The 20,529-nt window shown below is 53.0% G+C and overlaps 1 protein-coding gene across 3 annotated transcripts; it reads right to left on the reverse strand.

Annotated features, from left to right (window-relative positions):
- Nucleotides 1-620: 620 nt before the first annotated feature.
- LOC116998796 (aryl hydrocarbon receptor-like) lies at nt 621-19,348 on the reverse strand. 3 transcript variants are annotated; one of them, XM_033064908.1, is made up of 11 exons: nt 19,308-19,348; nt 16,205-16,392; nt 8,728-8,843; nt 6,324-6,413; nt 5,972-6,071; nt 5,722-5,864; nt 5,392-5,582; nt 4,971-5,080; nt 4,537-4,678; nt 4,041-4,176; nt 621-3,926 (listed from the first exon to the last, which is right to left on the reverse strand). In XM_033064908.1, the coding sequence occupies exons 1-11, from the start codon at nt 19,346-19,348 to the stop codon at nt 2,478-2,480; spliced, it is 2,706 nt and encodes a 901-aa protein (XP_032920799.1). In that variant the 3' UTR covers nt 621-2,477. The 3 variants fall into 3 exon arrangements, with proteins under 3 accessions (XP_032920799.1, XP_032920798.1, XP_032920800.1); XM_033064907.1 differs by having other exon boundaries at nt 621-4,176; XM_033064909.2 differs by lacking the exons at nt 8,728-8,843; nt 16,205-16,392; nt 19,308-19,348 and adding an exon at nt 7,950-8,189 and having other exon boundaries at nt 621-4,176.
- Nucleotides 19,349-20,529: the final 1,181 nt, after the last annotated feature.

Genomic DNA, 20,529 nt, shown 5'->3' on the forward strand with positions numbered 1-20,529 from the left:
ACGCTCACTTGGAGCCAGCTGCAACAGCTGAGAAGGTGTCAAGGGTCTCCAAGTGTCCTACAATATTCTCCAGTGTAAAGCGCCCTGCCCCAGGGGATGTTCCCACATAGCTTCAGCAGAATATAAACTCCATGGACACGGTGTTTGTTAGACTCTTTCCCTTCACCACTCGGCAAGACACGAGAGGACTCGAGGAGGACCACCGGCAGGTCACTGAAATCTACAGCGTGGTGGTATTTTCTTCTGCAGTCTGTTTATCTCACTTTCTCTCCACCCTCCTATCTTTTCCCTCTCTCCTCCTCACGTTTACTGTTAAATGAGAATCCATACTATTGGCATTGGCACATGGTATTGTTTACACCTTATTTCGGGCAGAGGCATCTCTAATAATTTTTAATAGTCGGATACTAACAACCATGTCCCATAACCCTATAGGGCATTTCGGAGGTGCAAAGGGGGGACATTATCACCTCTGCTGCTGTATGCACCCACAGTAGCTGGGGACAGTGACAACGAGTGTGTCGTGTACCCAGCACCAGGGCCAGGCTTTTCCCAGCACTTGCTCACTCAAGGAGGAAATGGAGAGACGTGGTTTTGGGTCAATACAAACATCAGCAGCGTACAAAGCAAATCGCTTTTAATACATCACCAAACACAGGGGTGAGGCTCTGGACAGCTCTTTTCTTCTCAGCACCTCCCAGCTGCTGCCAGCAACACAAAGGAATCACGGAGTGGAAAATGAGATGCTGCCACCAGAACAGACTTTATCTGCACAGCCACGAGGTACAGAGAGATCAGACCCCAGTGACAGAGCACAAGGTAGTCTGTCGTGGCCCCAGGCAGCAATGCCCCCAGCCCAAGGCCCACCTCTTGCAGCACTGGGAGCCCCTGGCATGCCCTGGCACCTTCTCACGGGTGCCCAGAACAAGAGGCTGCTGAGCAGAGTCCATCCTGCTGCTTTTTGGACCCAGATCATTGCCAGTCAACTCCTTGCCCTGTCTTAGGTGCTCCTTGAAGCCACCTTAGAATGGTCCCAGCAGATTTCAGCATTACTCTGCTCCCAGCCTGCAGACAGGAGCTTGGCCTTTCCCGGGCCCCATCAGCTGAGGCAACGCTGGGCATGAAGGAAGACACCCAGGGAGACGAGGACACTCCACACCAGGACACATGGGCTTGCTGCTCGCTCTGTGCTAATTACCTGATTTAACTTGCTTGATAAATGCTTAACACTGGTGCGCAAGGTAGATGTGATACTCAGGGTGATGGGGGCATGAGGGGAAGGTGTGAGTGTCCCCAAGCACTCTGATCTCTCTGACCTAATGTTGCAAGCCAGTGTGGTCTCGAATCATCCCCACCCTCCCCAGTCGTTGCTTTTTTGTGTGTTTCCTTGATGGATCTGCAAGACTTTGCTCCATGGGGAAAAAACAATTCATTCACATCTTAGGTTACAGATATAGAAAAGGAAGAGAATTCACCAAGGTTACAGATATAGAAAAGAGAATTCACCAAAGTGGTTGTGCTGGGCTGCAGGACAATGGTTTGAGGGCAACCAAGTGGGTCTGAATAGACAGCCAGTAGTCACTGCATCCCTCCCTGCTTTTCTTTCTCACTGTTTTGGCAAAACCACAGGGGAACCCCCATTGTTGCTGTCCCATGGCACTATGGAGCAGAGAAGAAGACAAGGATGAGCCAATGACAAACCAAAGGGGAGCTTGGCTGGACCTTCCCCACCCTGCATCCCAGAAAGGTCACAATGGCTTGGTCCACCTCTCCCAAATTCCCCTGGAAGGCTGCTGGGAAGAGCCCAAACCTCCGAGGTACCTGCACTCCCACCAACTCCACCTCCCACTGAGACCCTTCAATGATGCTCAGCTTCTTCAAGTGCTTGATAACACTTTTTCCAAAGAATTTGGGTGGTCACTGGAGGAGGTGGAGAGCCCAGGAGGAAAAGAGGCACAGGCAGAGGTAATGCAGGGGACCAAAGAGCAACATGACAAGGGTGGTCCAACACAGGAGATGAGGAGACCATGCTGTTCTGTTGAGAAACAGCGGTTCAGTGCTACATGCCTGTGAGGCAGCAGCTCCATCTGCAAGAGGCTGCCCCAAGAACATGGATGTGCCAGCCAGCAGTGTCCTGCCTTGGACCTCCGGAGCCTGCAAGCCTCCCCAGTGGCACAGCTGCATCTCCCTGAAAGACTTTTCATGGAACAACAAGTCCAAACCACTTCATCTTAGACTGCCTGATAACATTGGAAGACAAAATCCTGAGAGACCAGGAGAATGGGGCACCACTGGCAGGTATGAGAAGAGCTCACAGCTGCTGGTGGCTTTCCAGGGCTCTTGGTTCACAGCGAGCTCCAAACCAGGCTGCCCACAAAGGATGGTGTGGGCACCCTGGCAGACCCCTTGCTCCCTCCACAGGAGCTGGGCACCCCTCAGGTCCTGCAGCCCTCACACCTCACTTTGAGCTGGACCTCTCAGCCCACAGCTGAGAAAGGAACTGATGGGCAGCCAGGGCCCTGCCCAGAGCATGGGGGTGTTCCTGCATCCACCTTCACAGGCAGAGCTGCTGAGTGCCTTGAGACCAAGCCCAGAGAAGAGCAGGGTGCACCAGGGTGGCTCTCAACAGGGCAAGGCAAAGCACCTGGCTGCTGGGGAAGGAGTACTTCAGCAGCATCCCTCAGGAAGTTGCTCTCATGCCTGAAGAGGCTGTTTCCATACTGGCACTCAGGCAGCACGACGCAGTCCATCTGATGGGCACTGGGATCTGTGCTGAGGCTGGAGTGTGCTGGTCCTGCCCCATGGCTCCTCTGAGAAGCTGCCCCAGCCTGCGGGAGCCACAGCTGTGAGAACCACTTGTCCTCTCGGAGCACTGCCTGCTCCCCTTCCCAGGAAAAGCTGGGCACTGCCAGGGGCTGTCTGGGGAAGCCACCATGCCCTGGTAGTGCGCTGGCTCCTAAGGGTGCAGGGAGAGTAGCCTCCACATTACAGAGCTTCCCATCCCCAGAGTACAGGGAGTCATGCAAGCCCTGGGTAGGGCAAGGAATAGATTGAGAGGGTGATGGCAACAACAGCTCGGTCCCCAGAGGGCTCTCAGGGCTGCCAGCTGGCAGAGTTTGGGACTCCACCTGTGCTCCTGCAGCTTCCAGCTGTTTCAGAGCTATGGCCAGCCAAGCCTCTGACGGGCAAGTGGCTGGGTTTGCCTGGACAGGGACATTGTGCCACAGAGTCACCAATGTGTTTGAGCCCACCAGCTGGCATCCAGGCTGGCTCTGAGCAGTAGGAGTAGTGTTATCAACAGGAGCAGAGGTTGTAGCTTCTGCTTGAATCGCTTGGTTTGACAGCTGAAGTGGTGCAGAGGATGTGCTGCTGGAGATGGGGACACCCAGCACAGTCCCTGCCACCAGCCCAGCTGGGTTAAACGGGCCCTGCTGCTCTGGCTGGGCAGAGCTGCCATCAGAGGCAACAGAGGCTACAGAGCCCACAGCCCCCTGACCTCCGCGTGTGCCTGCTGCCCAGGTTTGCGCTGGGAACGCTGAGCCAGCTGCCCAGCAGCGCTGGAAGCAAGCCACAACACTGTTTTCCTCATGGCAGGGTGGGAAGTCCAGGCTCTTCCCAGCACCCTCCCTGACGGTGCTGCTCCACATCGTCTGCTCCACACAGGATGTCACCTTGGTGGCCGGCCTCTGGCCGGGCCCCTGAGCTGGCGGCTCCTGCTCTGCCCCCAGGCTGAGCAGAGCCTCCTCCCACTGCTGCAGCTCTGTGCTGTCCTCACCGAGGCTTGGGCAGACATTTCCAGCCACCTCCCTCTTCTCAAAGAGCGTCTGGATGACCACCAGGAGAGGGTCACTGTCCTCCTTGGCACTGCTGGTGTCCTCATTCTGGCTCAGCCCATCTGGCTCAGGGGAGAAACCTGGCAGGGAGAACTGAAGCACATTATCAGCGTGGCAATTGTATGTGGATGCATCCTGCTTCATCACAGCCCCAAGCAGAGAGTTGGGGTCTACCAAGTGCTGCTCTGGGATGAAATTTGCTTGCACCTGCAACTCCTCCTTGGCTTGGAATGAGTCCAAGAACCCGGGAACATTGTTGCCATACAAGACTGCTTCTCCTGTGGCAAAGCTGAAAGGCAGCTGCAGGTTTCTTTTCCGGAGATGTTCTTCCCCTTCTTCATTCCTTCGGTGTGGAGGAAAAAAGGGATGGAAACAGTATGAGCAGCTCCTCCAGGCCACCCTTCTTACAGCAAAAGGGGAACTCACAGTCCTGCCCTGGCTTTTCTGGAGGAAAAGGGGCTGGATTGGGTGGCTACAAGAGGGCTCTGGGGAGCCCACAGGAAGGTCTGCATGGCTCAGGGAAGGGCTGCTGCTCCCAGGCAGGAGCATGTCCACAAACACCTTCTCAGAGCCGTTCCACTCACACTACAGGAGATGCTGCAAAGTGCCACCCTACCTACCCTTTCCTGCACCCTCATGGCTGCTGCGTGCCTCGGGCAGCCCCCCAAGCCCAGAGCAGCTGAAGGAGGACAGCAATACTCACGACAGGGCTCGCTGGCGGGCGATGATGCAGTCAGGCTTGTCCCCTTTGTACACCAGCCGTGCATTGGCCTGCACCCACACCCAGCCACCCCTCTTGGTCAGCAGCCGGAACACCGTCAGCCCGCTCTCCCCCGTCTTCATCACTGGGGCAGGGACACAAAAGAAGCGCCACTGACAGAGCTCCTCCACAGAGGTAGACAAATGACACGTGCAAGATGCCATGAGGTTCAGCATCACCTCATGGCTGTGCTATGGGGGCAGGAGATGCAGGATGCTGTCTCTCAGCCAGCTCCCTGAGCTCATCCAGAAGGAAGAGCCTTTATCACAGCTACTCCAGCCCCAGGACAGACAGCACCAAGGAGCAATACTACAGCCAGGTCAGAGCCTGGAGGGTCCCCAAAAACACCCCCCAGAAAGCAGTTCCCCAGCACTCACTTCTCACGTGGCGCTCTGCGCAGTGCATCATGTCGGCTGCGTGCACAAACTGGTATCCGGACCCCCTCCTGCACAGCTCCACCTCCGTGTATCCCAGGACAACCTTCCCCCTGGGAACAGCATAGGAATGCAGTTCCAGAGATGCAGCCCCCACAGTTGCACCCCTCTGGCCAGATCCCCACTTTGGGTGGTGCAACACTCCACTCCAGGCTGAGCTGCATCCCCTGTTCCATAAACCACTCAAACAGCAGACAAGAAATGTTGGTCACCCATTAACCTGCTCCCTGTGTTATTGTGGGCCTGCAGCAGAGGGACAAAAACATCAGGCTGTGGGAGCTGGGTCAGGTGTTCCTTGTCCCCACCCCATCTAATTTTCTGCCCAGCACCAGGGATTTTGCCATGGGAAAGTGAGATGCCTTACTGGGAATCACAGGCCATGGGAGTGAAATCCAGCTTGTGCTTTGTCTGGAAGATCAGCGTCTTGGTCCGGAGCTCCAGGATGGAAAGAGGCTGGAGGAGTGTGGCAATGGCAAAGAGAGCAACTGGGGACTTGTCTGCTGCTGACTTTTGCTGCCCAAGAAGGAACTTCAGGCGCCCATGGAAATTCAAGGCCTTACAGGGATTAGAAAATGCAGGTGTGAAGGAAACAGGGTGGTGGGAACTGGCTGTGCTCTCATCCCTACAGAACACAAGTGGCTCTGGGCGAACGCCCTGTGGGCACAGGGGGAGCAGAGGGGTCTCCCAGCATTACCAGGAATCCCGAGGAATTATCCAGCAGGCAGCGGAAGCGGCAGGTGAAGCTCCTCTCCACGTAGGATTGCTTCTCAGCACGGAGGTGCTGGGGGCTGGACATGGCGCCATGTCCTGCCAGCAGCGGCTGCTCAGGGGGAAAGGCTGGAAAAGCAAAGGGAAAAGGAAGCTTTCCAAGCTGTTCTGCACACCCTGAGCTCATGGTTCAGAGCTGCTCAAGTGAACCCTGCAGGGATCACCCTGGCACTCACTGTCAGCAGCGTGCAGGAGGGTCCTGTGCAGCTGGCGGCGGAAGGTGGCCCTGTCGTCCGCATGGATCAGCTCGTACACGCTCTGGTAGATGAGATCCGACTGGAATGACACAAGAGAACAGTGTCTGCTCCTGGACAGCCTGGCAGAGGTGTCGGGAGGAGGACGCAGCAGAAGGTTTCCCCTCCTGGGCACTAAAAGTGCAGGGGTTGAGTGTAAAGAATGGGCAAACTCCAGCTCCTTCCCCTGCCACAGGAGCTGCTGCCCTTTGGGAAGCTTTGCACCCCATCTGCACCTCCTTCCCACACCAGGACTGCATCCATCTGTTTCCAGTCAGGAAAATGTGGTGCTCACCTGGTGGAAGCCCAGGTAGTCCTGCACAGTAGGGGAGATGTAGAAGATGTAGCCATCTCCAGTCACAGCGATGACAAATCCATTGAGTGCCTGAAAGCAAAAGTTCAGACCAAAGTTACCTCCCCAGCTTCAATCCAGCTGCTGAACAATAAAATCCCCCAGCTGTTTCTTCAGCATTCACAGACAGGAAGGGAGGACCTTCTTCCTCAACAAGGAGCCCCACAAAGAAGGACAACACCTGGTAACTCAGTTCTGGGGAGTTTTTTGTTCCTAACATGAGCAGTGATCCAAGCTGGATCCAAACCCCCCCCATGGAAGCCCCTCTCACTGCAGGGCAGCTCCTGCATCAGGAGGGACCAGCTAAGGAGAGGTTTCTTGGAGGATCTGGAGTTGGTTTCCTCCTTTCCAGCTGGGAATAGCTACACTCTCCTGGGGCTCTGCTTTGGGACACAATGATCCTTGTGGGTCCTTTCCAGCTCTGGATATTCTGTGATTCTGGTGACCATTTCAGGCTGATTTTCCCCAAAAGCAAAGTGCTAGTTACAGCACTATACAATAACTCATGCCCCCTGCTCTTGGTTGTGACATGTTTAATTTATTTGTGAATAGAAGGACAGAAATTAGGAAAAGAACACCCTAAATGGAAGCCTGGGGTACAGATCCAGCTTCCTGAGGGACCAATCCCTTCCCTTTGTGTGCTGCAGCCCCCTGAGGGACCACGAGTCAGTCATGTCTTCAAATCACACTTTATGCTTGAAATGATCTTTGTGGGGAGGAAAAAAAAGCCACCAGCCAGCTCAGCAGGGAGATTTTCTGCCACAGTAACACCTCATAAGCTCTCCAGATGCTTTCAGTCATCCCAGGCTGCCAGTGTTCTGGTGACTCAACAAATTGCCATCACATGGTCTGAGTCCAAAGCCCTGGGGAGTGCTCAGGAGCAGTTCCATGCTGGAGCTGGGGCAGTCACGGGCTCCCTCCTGGTATCCAGCTGCTCCTCCCTGACTGGGACACTTGCACACAGCTGGGACCATAGGGGACCTTGTGTGGTCCAGGACTCACTGCCAGAAGTCACACTGAGCTCCCAGGAGTCACTGCCTTGCCAAAATCCCACATGGAGGCTCTTGCTGGGGGTCTGCTCACACTGCCTGCTGCCTGGAGGGCTCTGCAGGAGCAGGGCTGAAGTGGCCAAAGTCAGCCTCAAGGCAAGCCAAGCGTCCATCTGCTGGTATTTGGAGAGGTGGGAGGACTAAAGGCCCAAAAAGGCTACTAGTGAGATGGAGAGGGCATGGATGGACCAGACAAGGGGGCTTCATGCTGCCAGAGGGATGGGTTATTGGGAAGGAATTATTCCCTGGGAGGGTGGGGAGGCCCACCCCAGGGGTGGCCCACCACAGGGTGCCCAGAGAAGCTGTGGCTGCCCCTGGATTCCTGGAAGTGTCCCAGTCCAGGCTGGACATTGGGGCTTGGAGCACTTTGGGATACTGAAAGGTGTCCCTGCCCAAGGCAGCTCATCACAAGATGAGCTCTAAGGTCCCTTCCCACCCAAACCATTCTGGGATTCTGGGAAAGCCCAGGCACAGGAGATGCCAAGAACACGGAACAATTGAAGGTCTTGCACAGACTCACCCTGCAGCCCCAAGGAGCAGCATATTCCTCAGCTGACATGCCCAGATGCTTGTTTATCAATCAGCCCTTCCACATGACCTTTCCACGCCAGTTCCTCCCAGCTCACATTTATAATGGCAGTCCAAACCAACAGCATTGTGGGAAGCTGATTCACCAGCTCCTCATGCTCTGAGCTTCACTGTCAGCTGTTTCATGAGAAACATGAAACATGGTCTTTCTACAAAGCAAAGCTCTCATTTCCCACTGGTTTTGTCCACTACTGTTTTCCAACATCCAACTGCTCTTCTTTTCTTCCCCACAACCTACAAACTGAATCTGGGTTTTTCCCATCCCAGGCAAGCTGTGAACTCAACCCTATGGAGCTCATCAATGCCCCAGGAGAGCAAGGAGTTCCTGGGGGATGTTTTGTCCCACAGCTCTCAGCATTCTCTTCTTGGCCTGCTAAAGATAAGGAACCAACCCAGAACCCTGGGAACTACTCAGGGATCAATCCCTACACCACCATTTGATATCTCTGAACCTCTTGGTTGGGATGGAGCCTGTGTCCATGAGCTGTAACATAATCAAAGGGGCAGCAAACTGCAGTGGGATAAGAGGAAATGGGGATCTGGACATGTCCCAGCCAGGCAGTGTCACTGGTCTCTGTCCCCAGAAACTCAGTGCCTGCAGGAATCACAGTGAAGCAGCATTGGGTAGGGCAGGGTCTCCTCTTGCTTCATAAATGGGACCACAAGCTCCAGAGTTGCTTGGGGAGATCACAAATGACCAAAGACCATACCTGGAGCAGCAGCTCCCCCTCAGGAAACAGCTCCCTGTCACCCTGCGGTTCTGTCCATCTGTCCCCTCCTGGGGCTCTGAGCTGATCCACACAGTTGCCAATCTTTGGAGCTGTAGCTGCAAGTGAGAAGGTAAGAAATCAGTGTGGAAGGGACAAGCCAGGAGCCTGCTGCTCCTCCTCCCCACCCCAGGTAAGGGCTGCTCATGCAACAATTGGATGCCCATGGACCCAGCATGGAGGAAGGTGAGATCATCAGTGGGAACTGGCACAGGGCCTACTTGCAGAGCCATGCCCAGCTTGCCCAGGGCTTCCTCCAAGAGACTCTTTCCCCTGCTTGATCCCATTTCTGGGAAACCTCACTCCTGCCAGGATGTGAGGCAGAGATGCAAAGGACAGAAGGAGGCTGAGTGCTTCTGCACTGCCCAGGCTGGGGAACACCATCCAACACAGCCAGGAGGCTTCTGGTTAGAGCCTGGCAGAGCTGGAGTTGGCTTCCATCCACCCCACTGGGGTGCTCTGTCTGCTCTGCTGCCCTTCAGGGTTGGAGAAAGACACAGGCAAACCTTCCCAAAGCACTTGAGATGCCATCAAAGCACCCATACTTGTTTTCTCCCTTCCATCTTTGGCTGCTTGGAAGCAGATCAAGAGCTGGTGGCCGTGGCACTCCCAGTGACACCTGAGAGCTCTCAGCCCCCAACACTCACTGACAGGACCCTTCCCAGGCTGATTCAGGAATTGCCTCATGCTTTAGCACTGGATGCCTTCAAAGCAATATCCCTGGGTGCAGCCAGCATGAAACCTGCTGCTGCCCTGCTCGTGGGACCTCGAGCTTCATGGGACTCCCACAGATCTCATTGTTCAGGGGACAGGAATGAGGACAGAGACTCCCAGGGACATTCCCAACATGATCCTTTATCTGCTGATTATCACTGACAAAACTCAATCCAAGCTCAGCTGCCAGCAAAAGGATGGTTTTCAAGGCATATTTTTGTGCCAGCTCACAAAAAAAATCACAGAAAAGTTCAAAGCAGCTCCCGTGTAGGAACCACCCCACTTCTGCCACCATCTCCAGCTCCTGCAGCTCCTTGAGGTGTGACAGAGCTCACGTATCCTGTGTAGCCTGTGTACTTCACATCCCAGCAGAGAGCACTGCCTGCCCCTTCTCAGCCCTGGGTGTCAGGTGGTGCTGGATCCAAAGGGAAAAGATCATCTGAATGTTGGAAACGAAGAAGAACCTCAAACCATCCCACATCTGACCATACATTTAATTTTCTCCATGGCAGAAGCTCTCGCTTCTCCACTGAAATGTTTTGAAAGTTTGTTTGGTTTCTTGCCTGGTAACACCCAGTTCAAAGCCAAAACAATTTGGAATCTGAAGAAGTTTCATGTGCAACTGCTGAGCTGGGACATTTTACTCTGCAGCAAACCATCAACATGCAAAAGCTTTTTCCCTGATGGATTGGCACGTTTGAATTCAAAACAAATCTGGAGTCAAGGCATCCCTGGGATGTATTTACACCTGGAGCCTGTGTGCCAACAAGCACCCACCCACAAAGGCTGTCAGCAGCCAGGGCATGGATACAGCAGGGTTAGGGTAATTAGCTGCAGGTCTTGCATAAGGTGACACAAATAGCAGTGGAGAGGGTGCTCTGGAGCAGAGCCAGCCTCCATCTCCATCGTTGGCAGAGCTGGGATACTTCTTCCTCCTGCAAACTCCTTGGAGATGCTCATGCAGCATCTCTACCTTCTCCACCAGCCACAGCTTCTGCTCTTTTCCATCCTCTGCTGTCAGACCAGCCTGCTCAGGGGATGTGAGGCCTCTGGGAAAGGTTGGGAAAGATGAGATTCAACAGGGAGACACCAAGCAAAAAGCCTCCTCACATGATTGCCTTTTGATTCCCAAGGAAAAGCATCCCCTCTGGACCACATGGCTTCAATTTGCACTTCATGGAGCTTAATAGTTTCAAAATGAAACATCGCTTCTCATTTAAAACTGGATTTCTTTTGAAGGGCTGACTGCTCTCTAAAGCATTGAAATGAGGCAGGCTGGCAGGGGATTTCAGAAAGAAATAAGTTCTTCCAAAATACAGCTCCAAAAGGGCACAGAACTTTTTGAGAGCATGCACATCCTGACAGCATCTGGTCTCCAGCTCTCTCAGTGTCCACCAGCAGCATCTGGTGCAGTATCCCATGCAGGGAGAGCTGCTGTGGCTTTCAGAGTCCAGCAGAAAATACCCATTTTGCGATTTCCAGCAAAATTTCTTCACCTCTCCTAAGAACTAAGATAGTTCTTAGCAAGGGGCTTTTAATCTCCCACCAAAAGTGCTCGCTTCCCCTTCTCTCAAACACAGAGCAATCAATTTCTGTGCAGCTGAGCTCAAAAATCCTCCAGAATCTGTCTCCCATGGGACACACCTGACCTGGGGAGAAGGTCTGGAGCATGGAGAGAGGGGAGGAAGCTCAGAGATGATGTCTGCCACCAAAATATTGGTGGGGTGGAGTGGCTGGTGCTCACATCCAGCCCAGTCCTCACCATCCACAGCCAGAGGCTGTGGTGTTCCTGTGGTTCCCCACCTCCAAACAGGTCTCTGAACTCATCTTCACTCAAACTGCCAAGAACCATCGGGATTGGGAACAATACCAAGAGAAACCCAAGCACTTCCAGGCAGAGGACTCCAGGCCCATGTGACCAGCAGGGGTACAGAGGCCATTCCCAGTCACTTTTTGACTTGGAAAGGAAAACCCAACATTTTAATGATATCCCAGCCCATTTACAACACAGACACCTCATGGGAGGGAGGGAACACTCCTGAAATATCCCCCTTGCTTGAGACAAGATGGGAAGATGGCACCCTCTGGAATCCCACCCGGAGCCATGGATCCCTCAGGCTGCTGAAGCCATGACTCCAGCGGCTAAAATGGATTGGAAACAGTGGCTGGCAAGAGGAAGAGACCCCCACTGGCTGCCACGCAGGACAAAGCAGGTGATGAGCTGTATTAAAAGCTGGCTAATTCATCCCATTCAACACACTCCTTCTAATGGAGCCCTTGAGAATCCTACACAAAGCAGCTGAGACCACGAATTAATGGGATAAAAGAAACAGGCATAATGTGTATGCAAGCTATAATATGCCCACAATCACAGAAGTAAATGGGTAAAAGGACAATGCACTTTTGCTGTATGTGCCCAGTTTTCCCACTCTCCTGCAGTACATCTTGGACAATTAGTGGGAATTAACACGTGGATGTGCTTAGGGACATGGGTTAGCGGTGGGCTTGGCATTGCTGAGTTAATGGTTGGACTTGATGATCATATGGGTCTTTTCCAAGCTTAATGATTCCATAATTCTATGAAAAAGACCATGGCAAAAGCCATCTGCAGTTACCAGGTAAGATCCAGGCATCTGTTGGAGCAGTGCGGTGATCACTTACATTTTCAAAGTGCTGGGACAGAGGCTGTGTGTAATTTTTAAGACAGGAGGGGGAAATCCAGCTCTGTCCTGAACCCAAACATCAGCCAGAGCACTGCAGGTTTCCTGCTGCTGGTGTGATCATCAAAGACTGCTGGGCTTTCCCTCAGCCAGGGAAGATGCCAGACAGGATCAGCAGAGTTTCCAGAATCAATGAATCAGGATGTGCCCCATACATCCCCAAGAGCATCCCCCTACGGGTCAGCTTTCTTGCCTCTGTAAGAAGGTTCCTAAGCCCTGCAATGGAGGAAAAACTTCCAGCAGGAGAAAGAAGGAAAAAAGACCAAAGTCATCTAATCTCTTCACTTTTTTCGCCCATCACCTTCCGAAAGAAAAGCATTACAAGGCAGCCATGGAGGCTAAAACATGCCTCTGGCATGGATTTGGATTTGGCATTGAAAATAAAAGGCTATTGGTAACAACCCCAGTGCCAGATCTGCTCTCACAGACTGGGTTACACTGGGGGGAGTTGACAAGCTTCACCCACGGCAAATACTGCTCTTTGAACAGGCTCCAGAGGTGTCTGGCATCCAAAAACCAGGAGCTCCCAGCTTCCAGCAACACCAAACCACACACAACCATTTTCCTCTTGGATCTGATCCCAAACCCTGCCAAATTAGCACCAACCTTTGCCTCAGGTATTTAATAGAGGCAGGGTGCCAAGCAGAGCAGGCTCGTGCCATCCAAGTGAAACAGACAAATGCCAAACCCACAGATTATAAACTATTTGGAAAAGTCACTCCGCGTTTTCCAAGGAGCACAGAAATGCCCTGGGGAGCACTGGCATTCCCAAGTCCACACCAGCCTCTCCAAACCCTTCATCCCACACAGTCCTGCAGGATCTTGCCCAGGGACAGATTTGAACTTGACTCCTTTCACTGTCTCAGTTACTTCAGTTACTCAGTTACTCCTGCAGCTCTGGCCCATGGTAACAACAAACAAGGAGATGAATAAAAAAGCTAATTTAGTGCTGGTGGCAGTGAGATTACCCCAGGGAGACCTGCTGCCAGCTGCAGAGGAGCACTGGGGAGAGAACTGGTGAGACCAGCATCAGAGGTGGGGAAGGACCTGGCGAGACCTCCTAAGCCCAGCCCCTGCCTCAGCCAGGTCAGCTGGATGGGGAGGCAGCCCACGGTTCACTGTTTGCTAGCAGCCATTAGATATCTCAAGCTTTGCCAGACTCCACAGTGTGGTCTCACACCACAACAGGGTTTTCCAGGAGTTCTGAAAGAGACTGGGTTTGGTTGGATGTTGGGAAAGAATTCTTCCCTGTGAGGGTGGGGAGGTCCTGGCACAGATTACCAGAGTAGCTGTGGGTACTCCATCCCTGGAAGAGTTCCGTGCCAGGTTGGACATCGGGGCTTGGAGCACCCTGGGATAGTGGGAAGTGTCCTGCCCATGCCAGGGGGTGGCACTGGACAAACTTCCTTCCAACCCAAACCAGCCTGGGACTTTGTGATCCTCTCTCTTGCAGACCTCCCTGTCTGGTGGCCTAGGAAGAAGGCATGGCAGCTCGTTCCCTAATCACACCCTCTCCACCTCAGAGAGCATTTTAAGCCCCATTTTCTTACTCACCCTTGGCAGAGTCACATCTGCAATCCCAACATCCGCTTCCTTTGTTACTGGAACCATAGGAAGCAAACCCGAGCACAGCTCTCCAGCACCAAAATCTGAGGAGGCCAACAGGCCTACTAGAAAATAGTCCACAGGGCCCCTCCCAGAGCCATCCAAGCTTTCATAAGGTCTTCCTCTTTGCAGCAAGTGGGGGTCCTGTCAAATCACAGAGAGCCCAGAGCATCATGGCAGTCAGCAACACAGACACAAGCTTTTCTCCTTGGGCACTTGGTTTCAAAGAGACAGGGATCAGCAAAGTCACTCCAGATTTGTCTGAGAGACTGTCAGACACAGGTCCAAGTGGCAACCACTGCAAATTGGTTTGCAGACAGAGCTCAGCACAAGTCTGGCAGTGAGGTTCAGTCACTGTTTATGAGTGACAAAACCTTTAAAGTGCCTTTAAGGCAAGCTGTGATAGCACCAGAGCTCTACCCAGTGCTGTGCACAGGCTGGGCATGATGGGCAAAGCTTGGGGAGACCAAGCCCTGAGCCTCCTGATTTTGCACAGAGAAGACTGAGATCCCAGGTAGCAGAGAGCTGTGCAACACGCACAGCGTTTGCCCCGGAGCACAGGGGAGTTACAAATGTGCACACCCTGAATCAGCCATGGAGGCACAGAGGGAGCTCCAAGAGCTTCCCTCTCTAGGCCCAAAGCTTGGCATTTCCAGCAAACTATTAATTAGTCAGGTTTCTCGTTAAAAGACAGAGAAGAACATTTAAAAGCAAAGCAGATTCAAAGGATAATGCAGTGAGTCACCAGCCTGCCATGGAAGCCAGGATCCCACACAGATGACAAGTCCCTCTCCTTATATCCACTGTGGAAGCGGGCACTGATACCAGCACCCAAACCCACTGTGGTTGTCCTCTGTTCTGTCCCATCCCAAACACTGCCGCAGACCCTGATGCCTGGCTTCCTACACTGAACAGATCTGTTCCCAAGCCAGAGGCACACCCTACCCACACCTCAGAAATATCACAGAAGGTGGTGAAGGCTGGAAGCCTCTTCTCAGATTTCTGCTGGTGTTAGCAGCCGGACAAGATGCAGACAACATCAGGAAGCTCCACTCTAGGGCTGGAGAAATGCAGCACAAAGGAAAATGGAGCCTCAGGGCATCACCCTGAGCCCACTGTGCAATTGGTCTCTCAATTGCCTGGAGATAAGACAATTACCACTCTATCAAAACATCCACCTCTCTCCTGCCTGGAGACAAGGCCGGCTTGGGCTGTGGTTGCAGAGAGGACAGGGATACTCACCAGGTGATGCCATGCTCTCCTGCTGCAGGAGAGGAGCCTGCACAAAGCACAGGACAGCAAAGCTGAGGCAGAAAGCAGAGCACAAGGGGTGCCACCATGTGCCCCCCAAAATGCCCAACAGTGATGTGCCGCTGGCAGGGGTCTTGATCAGGCATGCCTGATCATGCCTGATGAGTCTGGGATGATCTGAAGTCAAATAAGATGAACTTCAGGGCAGAGCAAGGGGAAGGAGCTGGAAATCACAGGCAAGTGGCCAGATGGGAATAATTGGCCTGGCAGAATGGGGGTCCAGAACCCCTGCAGTGCCAAATGCTTTTCCAGATCAGCTCTCAGGCTGGGAAACATATGCTGAGCACAGCCAGCACTGAGCACATCGAGTGAGAACCAGCTTCTGCTCAGAGACACAGGTCTCTTCTGGAGAGTCTGGCACAGGAGTCTCCTCCTGGAGCCCAGCATCCCAGCTGGAGAGGGCCTGGGAGAGCCCAAAGGAGTGGGCATGAGGGAAAAGCCAAGGGAGCCAAGTTTGCAGTGGGGAGAAGACACAATAGGAGCCTCTAAATATAAAAAGCTGCTGCTGTCTTCCTGCCCTGCATGCTCTGCCTTCCCCAGGCTCCATCACCCATTCCATCAGGCCCAAGTCACTGGAGAGGGGACATGGCCTGGTGACTCCTGAGAATGTGGTGATCCCCCCCAGCCAGTATATTAATTAAATATACTGTAATTGTAATAATAATAATAATGAGTTGAAGAATAGGAAGGGAGGAAGAAGGAATATGGAATAAATATAAGAATATCAAATATGGAATAAATAAGGAAATACAGAACATGAAATATAATAAAAGAGAATATGTAACATGTATTATATTATGAACTACTAAATTAATTTTAAATTGCCATTCCAGTTAGATGAGGGCAATGTTGCTGCTAAACAAGACACACTGTTTTACCCACCTCTCCTTCTCCGCAGGGTACTGGGAGTGCAACACAGGAGGGGTTTTGGACATAAAGGATGGCTGCTAATGATATGGAAGAACTTTGCAGGAGGTCTCAGCCGCTGGGCAGAGCTTGGGGTGGGACACAAGCTGTGTCGTGGGGATTGATCCCAGGGGTTCTTCCCCCGTCCCAGCATGGACACTCACCACTCAGGTAGCTCTTCACCTTCAGGTAGCCCACGGTCAGGCGGAGGATGGAGAGTTTATCCAGCCTGGAGCGCACATCCTCAGGGAAGGGCAGCAGCCCTGTCAGCGTGTTCAGCTCCTGGTTCAGCCGGTCCCGGTGCCGCTTGGAGGGGTTGGACTTCACACCCTCGGGTGGGGGTGGTTTGGGGCTGGAAGAGGCAGAGGAGAGGTTGATCAAACTGGGATTGTCCATCTTCAAACCCAGCACTGGCTTTGGTGCAGCCACAAGAGTAAATGGTTAAGATTTTTACATACACATCCTGCTCCTCTTAGAAATCATAGAATCACTGACTGCTTTGGGTTGGAAGAGACTTTAAGCTCATCTTGTTCCACCCCCTGCCATGGGCAGGGACATCTTCCACTATCCCAGGTTGCTACAAGCCCTATCCAACATGGCCCTGAACACTCCCAGGGATGGGGCAGCCATGGGGCAGAATGAGATGAGCCTTAAGGTCCCTTTCAGCCCAAACCATTCTGGGATTCTATTACTTAAACAAAGGGATATCTCATAGGGTGGTTTGGGGCACTGCACTTGGAAAAAAGCCTCTCTTTAAACAAAAAAAAAAAGTTGATGCAAAAAGTTTTGTTTTCTTCCAATATTCTGATTTCTGACCCTTTCAGATGGGCATTTCCAAATTAAACCAGCATTTGATGCCAAACTTGGGGGCAACCCTCAGCCTGCAGAAGGAACAGTGTCCAGGAGAGCAGCCTGAAGCCTACACAAGGTCCCATCTTTGAGCTGCAGTTATTTCACCCACCCCAGTCGAAACCCCAGCACTAAGAGCTCAGTTAATTACTAACGAGTCCTGGATGTCACCCTGGGTCCTTTTTTTTTTTAATGCCAGTCTGAATTTCGTAGCTCAAAGACAAACCCTTCAGTCCCCCTCAGCTCTGTATCTCACTTGGCTGCATCCCCCAACAGGCATCTCATTTAGTTTGATGTGATTTGTCTAACCACAAACTCCCTCTCTGCAGGCATCCTCGCTTCAGGAGGGAGCTTTGGATAACAAGATCTACCAGTGTTTAGCAGCAATTGAAGCTCTCTCCTCTACCACCACTCTCCAATCTCATCTGGCAGGGCTGCTCGCATGTGTGACATGGGAGGAAATGAGCATTAAATGAAATGCACTGAGGTGCCTGTTGAATTTGCAGCTCAGAGAGAGGTTGAGGGGTCTTTTAAGGCTGAATGGAAAATTGCGACTCAAGCCTGCTAGGTTGTAAGAGCAGCATCAGGAGGGATATCCCCTCTCACAGGGAGGCTGGCACAACCCAGCTCCAAACTAGTCCACAAAAGCTGGGTAAAACATGCTGGTAACAGGGCTTTTAAAAGTTTAAACAACTCTTGAAATCAGTCACGCTTCAGGAAGGAGAAAAACTAGAATAGTTTTTCTTTGATTTAAAAACAGAAAAAGGGGGTGAAGAAAATTTGTGTGAAATTCCTCAGATATCCTTTAAAGTTTTCTGGCCACTCACCATCCAAATCCAGCCCCAGACAGAAGTGAAAATGAGACTGCAGATGAGCACTACAGTGGGTAAAACACTGAGGTATAACAGAACCACTGGGACAGCCTGGCCAAACACTGAAAATCCTCTGGCTGAGGCACGCAGGGTGACACAGCCAGCAGCAAGTCACCCCACAGCCCAAGGAGGACACCCCAACACCTCTATTCCTGCATGTCCCAGCTGCAGCATGCAGGGTTCTCCGTGGCCAGCCTTGAACAAGGGGGATGCCAGTGAGGAAAATGCCTCATGGAAACAGTGAAGCTCGCTCTCGACATTTAAAACCTGTTCCAGCTCCCTTCCCTTTGGCCCAGTCGTCATGAAGCACGCTGTGCCATGGACTTTATGGTGAAGCTGGTGGCCCCCGTGCCAAGGGAAAGCTCAGTTCCCAGCGGGGCAAAGGCTGTGCCGCTGCTGGGGTTTGTTTTTCCCCAGCTGCTCTTTGAACAGGAACCCTATAGGAAGTGTATTCCTTCTGCAAGCTGGCAAGTACCAAGGGAGATTATTCCTGACAGTGGAATTTGCCTGAACTGATCGGTTGTCTCCTAATTCTTGTTAATAGTCTGGTTTTAGTAAGTAAAAAGCCAACTGCAAAGAGGCAGAAGAAACCTCTCAGCCCATCCTCCCCGTCCCCTCTGGCTGGCTGCACATCCCGCTGCCACCAGCCCTACTCTGCCTGGCCTCTCTCAGCAGGATCCTGCTCCGAGATCTGACCCATCACAGAGAAAAAGAATCTCTTCTCATTCCCAAGGTTGGCTCAAGGGAACGAGGACCCTTCGGTTCCAAAGAGACACCTTCTCCTGCACCCTGAGCCACACCAACCTAGCCCAAACCCTCAGGTTGGTATGCCAGAGGGCTGGAATCACCGCTCCAGAATGAACAGGTTTGTGGCAAAACAACCACTCAAGTTTCCACAAGACGACTCTCAAACGAATACCCAAGAGAGGCTCGGGGTCACCTCACCACAGGTTTAAAGCGTTGATGCTCCCTCCTTCATCTCGGGCTTGGATTCAGCTAATCCACGTCCTCCCCCACAGCCTCCCAGAAACAGATATCCTATACACCTGGAAAAGCTGAGGTTAAAGAGGCTGGTGGGACTCGGGAGCTGGTGAAGGCACGAGGGAGGCAGGACACATCGGGGTCACACCGAGGGGGATGTTATGCAACAGCTACTGAGCAGTGTAGTGATTAATAATTAAGAAATCGAGATGTTTTGGTAATTACTAATCGCCGTACGTTTGATTTAGGCAGGCACGAAAATATAGTCCGCAAATCGCTGCTGAGCAGCTCAGCTCAAACTCTCCGGCGAGCTTCCTCACCGAGATGCAGGACAAGCATCTTTGGGATTTCTGTTCTCCCATCGGCGTGCCAGAGCCGACACAGCGTTAGCTCCAATTAACCCTGATTAACACCGAGTAACCCATGCATTCTGCTCCCTTTCGCTCCCCCAGCGCTCGCATCAGAGCGACTCCAAGCGCTTCCCCAGAACCAGCTGGGCTCCCGCTGCCCGGCTTTCGCTCGCCCTGCCCAGGGTGACCGGGGGAAGCCCCCTCGCTGCACCCACCTCTTGGGCACCGGCTTCTTCCTCTTCCTGCCGGCGTACATCCCGGGCAGCGGCAGCACCCACCGCGGCACCGGCCCCGGCCCCGGCACCGCGCCCGGGGCGGGGCTGCGGGTCACCGCCCACGCCCCGGCCACGCCCCGGCCACGCCCTTGGGTGGCCACCGCGCCCGGGGGGCACTGGCCACGCCTCCGGGACGCCAAATCCTGGGGAACGCTGCGTCCGTGGGGCACCCTCCACAGCGGGCACTAAATCATGGGAAACGCTGTGCCCGTGGCTCACTGTCCCCAGATGACACTCTAGTCCTGGGAACACTGAGTCCCTAGGGCCACCCTCTCAAGGGGACACCGAATCCTAGGGAACATTGTGCCATGGGACACCAAATCCTAGAGAACACTGTGCCTATGGGCCACCATCCGCAGAGGAGACCAGATCCTAGGAAACACCATGCACCCGGGCAACAGTCCTCAGAGGACATTAAATCCTGCAAAACACTGTGCCCACAAGCCGTTCTTCCCAGGGGCCACCAAATGCCCAAGGGCCACCAAATCTTGGGAAACACCATGACTCTAGACCACCGTCCTATGTACAGGTGACACTGAATCCTGGGACACTTATCCGTGGGCCATGATCCTCAGGGAACATTGGGTTGTGGGAAACACCGTGTCTGTGGGCCGCCATTCCAGAGCCTGACATCCTCGCTGGTGGCCTTACAGGAAAAGCCAGCCTGTTCTCTGTCACTTTGCCTTTCCCTGAGTTAATGCTGCCCAAAGCTTTTGCTCTTCCCCAAAAACCAGCTCCAGCTGCTGTGGTGAGGCCCTGGCACAGGTTATCCAGGGAAGCTGTGGTTCCCCATCCCTGAAAGGCCTCAAGTCCACGATGGACAGGGCTTGGAGCATCCAACGGGTCTGGCTGCAGACAGAGCTGCGAAGGAAACCCCAACCTAACCTTGGTGGATTGTTTGGTCGGGTTTTTCAAGCTGTTTGCAAATTCTAGGGATAAATCCTTGAAATGCAACTTGATTGCTTCTTGCCGAGGGCAAAGCAGAAGCCACTAATGGTGTCACAAATGTGCCAGGTCAGCAGAGTTGATGTCACTGTGATGGGAAACGTGTGAAACGTTTGGATATGACCTTCCCAGGCCCAGTAATTTAACAGTGCTTTAAAACAAAGGCTAGGATTACTCCACGTGTTCCAAGCCTAAAAGCTTGGACATGTTGGTCAAG

The sequence above is a fragment of the Catharus ustulatus genome, chromosome 7 (genome assembly GCF_009819885.2).
Source record: "Catharus ustulatus isolate bCatUst1 chromosome 7, bCatUst1.pri.v2, whole genome shotgun sequence".
NCBI classification, from domain to species: domain Eukaryota; kingdom Metazoa; phylum Chordata; class Aves; order Passeriformes; family Turdidae; genus Catharus; species Catharus ustulatus.